Raw genomic sequence first — 8,569 nt, 5'->3', positions numbered from 1 at the left:
GCACAGTTGGCATATGGTGTCATTTTCTGTTTCTTCAAACTAAAATCCTTGCAACAAACTAAATTATAATAAAACTAAAATGCTTTATTTAAACCAAACTACGATGTTCCTCTTATATTCGGCAAATTTATGTTAGAATATTTAGCAAAAATCTGTTGCTGCAGCAAGAAGGTTCTGGGTTCGATTCCTGGCCCGGGGTCTTTCTGCATGGAGTTTGCATGTTCTCCCTGAGCATGAGTGGGTTCTCTCCGGGTACTCCGGCTTCCTCACACAGTCCAAAAAAATGAAAACTGTGTGGTTAATTGGCTTCTCTAAATTCTCCTTGTCTGTGCGTAAGTGGTTGTTTGTCCTGTTTGCCCTGAGATATACTGGCGTCCTGTCCAGGGTGGACCCCGCCTCTTGCCCAGTGACAGCTCGAGATGGGCACCAGCACCCCTCGCACCCCACTTGGGATTAAGCGTGTTAGAAGATGGAAGGATAATTGTTGTGGTGCATTATGCGATTTTGCTAGCCTAATAAACTAGCTCCACCCGCCAGCGGCCAAAATTATTTTTGCCTGCGAGTTGGTCTAGCCTCGATCAATGCCCCAGGCTAGAGTCCTGCACGGGTCGAGTTTTACCAACCCGCACCCACCCGAACCCGTTAGGATGACTACCGAACCCGACCCGTCACCCGCGGATATCTTCAATTCAAATCCGAACCCGACCCGACCCGTTGATATTTAACCCGCAACCCGACCCGTTAACACATCAAGTATTAGGCTATAGTACGCTGCGCTGCAGAACAGCGCCATTAACACTGCAGCAGACGTGTATGCACTGACTGTGGCCTTTTTGGAGGGAAGCCCACACTGCCGGCAGGGCTTTAAGGGTGACCCCAGTGCCTGATTAATAGAACATTCACCCGCAAAAGAGCATTTTAGCGGGTGACCCGTCAGGGACCCGCGGGTACAACTGAAGAACTGGCGGGCCAATCACAACACAGAGATGTGTTTTGAACTTTTGCAAAGCGGGCGGGGTTTTGATGGCGTGACGACAAAGCTGCGCGACGCTGGAGAAAGCACAACAGTAGCATGCTTTCCAGACAGTAAATTAACATTAAAATTCCATAAAGTGCAGCAGTGACCAAATTTAACAGTGTGGGGGGAAAAAAAAACATGGTGCAAAAAAATGCATTAATATGGAGGTTTGGAGCAATATTAAAATATACGGTGCAAATGTGCCGTGTTTTCTGTTTGGTATCAGTGTGATGCAGAGTCTGTGACAGTAGACAGATCTCAGTTGTGTCCAAGGTTATCCGTCGTTTGACATGCCTTGATCAAATGCATTGATCCATAAAGCAGGTTCCTGTTGAACAAATGCTGAGGAGGTGATTCAGCTTTTTGAAGCATCTAAAACATAAAACTACTGCTTTTGGAGCTAAATGGTTAGCAGCTTTTTGCTGGCATTCAAAGGAGAGGATTATCTATTCCCAGAGATCAGGATGTGGTGGTCTTTATCGTCATTTGGGTTTTTCCAAACCAATATTTATGGATTTTATTTTCAGGTTATTGCAGGAGGCAACTATGACGTGGATTGTTTTGTCACCGATCCCTTCGACAACGTCCTGTATAATGAAAGGAAGAAGCAGTACGACAGCTTCTCTCACACCACGGCCATGGAGGGAGTCTACAAGGTCTGCTTCAGCAACGAGTTTTCCACTTTCACGCATAAAGTCGTGTACATGGACTTTCGGCACGGAGAGGAGCAACCTCTCCTGGAGAACATGAGCAGGAGCACAGCGCTGACTCAGGTAAGTCTGAGGAACCCAGAAGCTAATCCACAGAAGACTAAACTTCACCTTCCAACAGGACCGAGTCACAGGAGGCTGAGGCTAGAAAACCTCAGAGACACAAACAGAAGGAAATTATTGTTTATAAACCAGTTCCTCATGTCATCCCATTAGAAACACAAACTTCACTGTATTTTATAGGGATTTAAGGCAGCTGACCAGGTACATAATTATAAAGTTGATAGTAGAGGGTATATGATTTTAGAAGGTTGTAACAAATAATGAATTTATAGTTTTTACCGTTTAGAACCATGTTTCTAAAACAGCTGCTAGTCTTTATCAGTGGACCTGTGTGTCCATTTTTAAGAAAATGGCTCTGATTGGACGTATCCGTCCCCTGATTATTTATAAAGTAAATATTACTCCATTATTGATGCAAGCAAAAACATGTTTTATTATTAATTAAAGAAAAAGAAAATCCAATGCAGAAAAGAAAATGTCCTAATGAAATAGAAACATCTGAGAGTGACATTTTGTATCTATTTTTTGCTAAAATTCATGCTGGCCAATAGAAATGCATATTCTGTCCTGAATAATAAAACTAAGAAAAATAAGATTTGAAAGAAAACTGAAAAAATAAATAAATAAATAATTGGAAGAAAAAATAAAAAATTACTCTCAAAGCTTTTTTTTATTAACAAGTTTTTCTAAGTTTTCTAATGTTGGGCTTCATGTGGTTCCCTGAGATTCAGCAACATTTATTTAGTCTCTGAAGGATTTATTAAAGTCACATTTATTTATATTTTTTTTTNGACAGATCTCAGTTGTGTCCAAGGTTGCTTTGATCAAATACATTGATCCATAAAGCAGGTTCCTGTTGAACAAATGCTGAGGAGGTGATTCAGCTTTTTGAAGCATCTAAAACATAAAACTACTGCTTTTGGAGCTAAATGGTTAGCAGCTTTTTGCTGGCATTCAAAGGAGAGGATTATCTATTCCCAGAGATCAGGATGTGGTGGTCTTTATCGTCATTTGGGTTTTTCCAAACCAATATTTATGGATTTTATTTTCAGGTTATTGCAGGAGGCAACTATGACGTGGATTGTTTTGTCACCGATCCCTTCGACAACGTCCTGTATAATGAAAGGAAGAAGCAGTACGACAGCTTCTCTCACACCACGGCCATGGAGGGAGTCTACAAGGTCTGCTTCAGCAATGAGTTTTCCACTTTCACGCATAAAGTCGTGTACATGGACTTTCGGCACGGAGAGGAGCAACCTCTCCTGGAGAACATGAGCAGGAGCACAGCGCTGACTCAGGTAAGTCTGAGGAACCCAGAAGCTAATCCACAGAAGACTAAACTTCACCTTCCAACAGGACCGAGTCACAGGAGGCTGAGGCTAGAAAACCTCAGAGACACAAACAGAAGGAAATTATTGTTTATAAACCAGTTCCTCATGTCATCCCATTAGAAACACAAACTTCACTGTATTTTATAGGGATTTAAGGCAGCTGACCAGGTACATAATTATAAAGTTGATAGTAGAGGGTATATGATTTTAGAAGGTTGTAACAAATAATGAATTTATAGTTTTTACCGTTTAGAACCATGTTTCTAAAACAGCTGCTAGTCTTTATCAGTGGACCTGTGTGTCCATTTTTAAGAAAATGGCTCTGATTGGACGTATCCGTCCCCTGATTATTTATAAAGTAAATATTACTCCATTATTGATGCAAGCAAAAACATGTTTTATTATTAATTAAAGAAAAAGAAAATCCAATGCAGAAAAGAAAATGTCCTAATGAAATAGAAACATCTGAGAGTGACATTTTGTATCTATTTTTTGCTAAAATTCATGCTGGCCAATAGAAATGCATATTCTGTCCTGAATAATAAAACTAAGAAAAATAAGATTTGAAAGAAAACTGAAAAAATAAATAAATAAATAATTGGAAGAAAAAATAAAAAATTACTCTCAAAGCTTTTTTTTATTAACAAGTTTTTCTAAGTTTTCTAATGTTGGGCTTCATGTGGTTCCCTGAGATTCAGCAACATTTATTTATTCTCTGAAGGATTTATTAAAGTCACATTTATTTATATTTTTTTTTTTACAAATGTAAACGGCAGTAGTTCCCTCTAGTTGCAACAAAGTTGTTCCTAAAGAAGAGCGCATCCTGCTGACATGTTGTCTGTTATTTATGACTTATGCTTTTGCTCAGTTAGTTTGTAAAATAAGTCTTTTGTTTGTATATCCAATAATAGAGGTACTTTACTGAGCATCTATGCAGGCGATAAACAAGGAAGTAGGCTACGTTGCATTTCTTTTTTTAAGATAATAAAACTCTTACAACATATTTGATAGTTCCTTATAACAAAGTCTGTTTGGGTTTGTTAATGTGAGATGCTGAGAACCCTGTGTGACTGCAGCAATGGGTGAAGTCCACTAGATGGAGACAAAGCTCTTTTGATGTGTCCATTAAATGAGTATTTCCACACATTTGTTCCACTGTTTATATGAAGGTACAGCGATGTGATGCGTGCAGTCGTTACTTCCTGGAACTGTTTAGTAGAAACTCTTAGTTTACCACAACTTTAAATTTTAAATCTTTGCAGGTTTATTGGCAACTTGATCATGATTTAACAAAACCAAAATACAGGATGAGGCATAAAACTCCCATTTGGACCACATTTTAAGGTTAATATCTGAAGACCAAATCCTACATCAGATAAGGGAAAATGTTGGTTTTGATTTAGAGCTGAAGTTAATCGGGTTAATCGATTGTTGAAATAGTCATCAACTAATTTAGTAATGGAATAATCGTTAACTGGAGTATAGAGACTCTAAAACATGCCTTTAGCTGACAGAGCCACCCACTTAAAGCAGTAATTATATCAAAAAAAGTCAACATTATGCATTTACGATAAAAAAACACAAAAAAAAAACATTTTAGTCTGTCAATTTTCTCTATGCAGAACTCCTCATGTGGAAACGTTTTAGTTTCACCTGGTTTACTGTAATTTATTATTCAATTATTATTGATTATTATAGTATGTCTGATTCTGATTTAATTTACTAAAACATTTAAGGAACAATTGGCGATCTGATTATTAATCGATTAATCGGAAAAATAATTGACAGTGGTCGATTTTCAAAATAATCGCTAGTTGCAGCCCTAGTTTGATTTAAAGTCTTATTCTGCAGGAACTTGTTAAGCAAAGCAGAATTTCTAATGCTGGAGTCTGCTAACTTGCTAATAGTTAATTATAGAATAAAATGAAATGCAACTTTATTGTCATTACACTGTCACAAGTACAGAGCAATGAAATTAACTCTCTGCATTTAACCCATCCCCTTGGGGCGCAGTGGGCTGTCATTGTGCGGGTTAGCTGCTACGTCAGGGTGTGAAGTAGCGAACACAGAAAGCAGGGCTGTTTGTGTTTAAAGCAGTTTAGCGTTAAATTCTGTTTACCTCAGACTAAAAGTTTTTTTTATCACACATAAATAAACTATCCTACTTATCTTTCGGTGTGCTTTTTGGGTAAGTTTGTGTGTTTACCTTCAACTACAACTCTTCAGTTTATTATATCACGCATAAAAAGGTAGCCTAGTAGACTTCCTTCCACATATAGTGTCAGACGTTTGCAAATCTGACGTCTGACGTATATTGACTATGGGTATGCTGGTCTGACAGAATGATGAAATATCATTTTTTTCTGATCTTAATTTTATTATATTCCTCTATCAGCTGGAGTCTTCCTGCGTCGCCATCCATGAGGTCCTGAAGGTGGTGGCTGAATCACAGACGTGGTACCGGCTAAGAGAAGCCCAGGACCGCACTAAAGCAGAGAATCTCTTTGAGCGCGTGACGTACTGGTCGATCGGAGAAACCATCCTGTTGTTCGTCATCGGCATCGGCCAAGTCATGCTTCTAAGGAGTTTCTTCAGTGACAAGAAGGGCTCCGTGGCGGCCCCCACTTAGGACTTCTCTTCATCTTTCAGGTTTTCCATGTTTGAGCCTACATCCGATCACAAGCACATACTGTTTGGTTTTTATTTCCGTTTAACTGATTATTCTCTCTGTCCCCCCAGTCAGCGTCCATTAACTTGAATATGTTTTTGTTTCCAAGTGAATCTATAATCAGCAAAGTTTTTAATTTTTTTTCTTTATTTCATCATTTCAAAGAAGTAAAACTTGATTATTTACTTTATCATCGTCCAAGTTTAATCTTTATGACTAGAAGCTGTGGGATAAAGACCAAAGAAAGATTATGAATGTCAGTTTAGATTATTTTACGGCTTTTCTTTCATTTTTTTTTCTCAATTTGTGTTCAACATTATATGAAACCTTTAGAGATCTTCTTTTGTTTTGCAGTTTTTTGTATTGTTTGCTAATTTTATTTAAATCTGTCGTTTTAGCTCTAATTTGTATGTTTTGTTTTGTCTTGAGATAAACATGAGAGGTGACCAGTCATACAGATTTGTTTGTTTATAATATCCAAAATCTACTAACCTGCCTTGAGGTTAAAATTCAAGTGCTGCCTTTAAAGGTATAATGCAACATAAATGAAATGATAACGCACAGATACCTATGTTTAAAATAAGGGGATTAAAAGTTTACAGGAAGCACATGCAGCTGTTGTGCATGCAGTATGTTAAACTCAGGGACTGATGCAGTTCTGCATAACGGTGGCAATCCTTCAACTGAAAATAAAGCTCTGGTCCAGAGGTTGACGAAAGCTGCTCTGACCCTCAGTTAAACCACGTATCTGAACAATGAGAATGTTCCTATAAGGAAACAAACCTTAAAGCTAACAGCACTGAAATCCTGTTCTTAACTCTGCTGAAGTGTTAATGAACGTGAATAATCTACTGTTTCATTGTCAGTTCCTCTGTTTTTCTCTTTATTTTAAAATTCAAGTTAAAAGAATTGAATAAAAAGGTTCCCACAAAATAAAAGAAACTTTTAAATTAAACTGAAATGAATTTAACCAGTTTACCTCTATCCTGTTGTTGGCAACTTCCATTTTTTTATTTAGTGCCAATTCACAACACATGGCATCTCAAAGCTCCTTACAGGTTTTCAGTATTGACTCCTCCTGGATGGACATGTTCTCTTGCACTGCCATTGACTCTGCAGCAATGCCTCACACTGAGCGTGCATGCAGTGATGGTTAATAGAAACCTCCAGTAAAACCGGGCTCAGTATGAGCGGCCAACTGCAGACCGGGAGTTTCAGGACACAGTAGCAGACGTACGAACATGCAAAACAAACACAGAAGCACTGATCAATGAAAACTTGCCATGTTAGAAAGTTTAACGTTAGACTGGCTCCACAGGTGGCTGTCTAGGAAAGGAACAGTTAAGCAGACAAGCTCTGAGACAGTTTTCAAGCCAAAAGCGATAAACGAGAACACACAGTGAAAGCTAAGCCCAAAGCTATGGCTACAGCTGTAGGACAGAAACGAGAGTAAGGTGTTGATGGCAGCAGCTCAGCTGATATTTCTCTCCAGGATGGTGTCAAAGCCAGACAGGAACAGACCTACTATGAGAAAAAGCAGAGAGAAATATTGTTAGACATTAAACTAAGAATTATTATAGACTGGGAGAACAGAGAATGAAGCAGAATGATGAAAAAGGTCCCTATGTCCTCCAGCAGTCTAAGCCTATAGCAGCAGAACTATAGAGATAGATCAGGATAACCTGAGCCACTCTAACTAGAAGCTTTATCAAAAAGGAAAGTTTTAAGCCTAGCCTTAAAAGTAGACAGGGTGTCTGCCTCACAGACTAAAACTGGTAGTTGGTTCCACAGGAGAGGAGCCTGAGAACTAAAAGATCTGCCTCCCATTCTACTTTTAGAAATTCTAGGAACCACTAGTAAACCTGCAGATTGAGAGCGAAGTGCTCTGTTAGGAACATAAGGAACAATCAGATCTCTGATATCAGATGGAGCTTGGCCATTTAAGGCTTTATATGTGAGAAGGAGGATTTTAAATTCTATTCTGGATTTAACAGGAAGCCAATGAAGAGAAGCCAGGATAGGAGAGATATGATCTCTCTTTTTCATTTTCATCAGAACTCTGGCTGCAGCATTTTGGATCAGCTGAAGGCTTTTAACTACAGTTTGTGGACTTCCTGATAGTAAAGAATTACAATAGTCCAGCCTTGAAGTAACAAATGCATGGACTAGTTTCTCAGCATCACCCCTGGACAGGAGATTTCTCATTTTAGCAATATTCTGCAGATGAAAGAAGGAATTTCCTGAAACTCCTATTTATGCGACTTAAATGACAGGTCCTAATCAAATATAACACTAAAGTTTTATTTTATTTTATTATCTGAGCTCTGAATCAGCTTCTTTTTCAAAGACTAGAACTTCTGTTTTGTCTGCATTCAGAAGCAGAAAATTAAGAGTCATCCAGGTTTTTCTGTCTTCAGACATGCCTGTAATCTATGTAATGGGTTAGCTTCATCTGGATTATAGACAGATATAGCTGGGTATCATCAGCATAACAGTGGAAAATTAATCCCATGCTGTCTAATAATCCCACCGATTAAGAGCATATATATAGTAAAGAGAATTAGTCCTAGCACTGATCCCTGTGGTACTCCACAGGTAACCCTGGAGCATGAGAAAGATTTATAACATTACAGATACAAGTCCATTATCTGAGGCCATGAGAATATCATTAGTGACTTTCACCAGAGCTTTTTCAGTGCTATGATGAGCTCTAAAGCCAGACTGAAACTCTTCAAAAAGTTCATTATTGTCTCATTATTGTCTAAGCCCTCACTTATAG

At 38.5% G+C, this 8,569-nt stretch overlaps 1 protein-coding gene across 1 annotated transcript; it reads left to right on the top strand.

Moving 5' to 3' along the window:
• The first annotated feature begins 1,467 nt into the window (after window positions 1-1,467).
• Window positions 1,468-7,503, top strand: LOC107102878 (transmembrane emp24 domain-containing protein 3-like). The gene is made up of 2 exons (XM_015402326.1): window positions 1,468-1,791; window positions 5,518-7,503. Exons 1-2 carry the CDS (start codon window positions 1,483-1,485, stop codon window positions 5,749-5,751), a joined length of 543 nt encoding a protein of 180 aa, XP_015257812.1. The 5' UTR covers window positions 1,468-1,482; the 3' UTR covers window positions 5,752-7,503.
• The last annotated feature ends 1,066 nt before the right edge of the window (window positions 7,504-8,569 follow it).

The sequence above is a fragment of the Cyprinodon variegatus genome, unplaced genomic scaffold (genome assembly GCF_000732505.1).
Source record: "Cyprinodon variegatus isolate N-32 unplaced genomic scaffold, C_variegatus-1.0 Scaffold1336, whole genome shotgun sequence".
NCBI lineage: Eukaryota > Metazoa > Chordata > Actinopteri > Cyprinodontiformes > Cyprinodontidae > Cyprinodon > Cyprinodon variegatus.
This window is presented reverse-complemented; position numbering and strand designations above follow the sequence as displayed.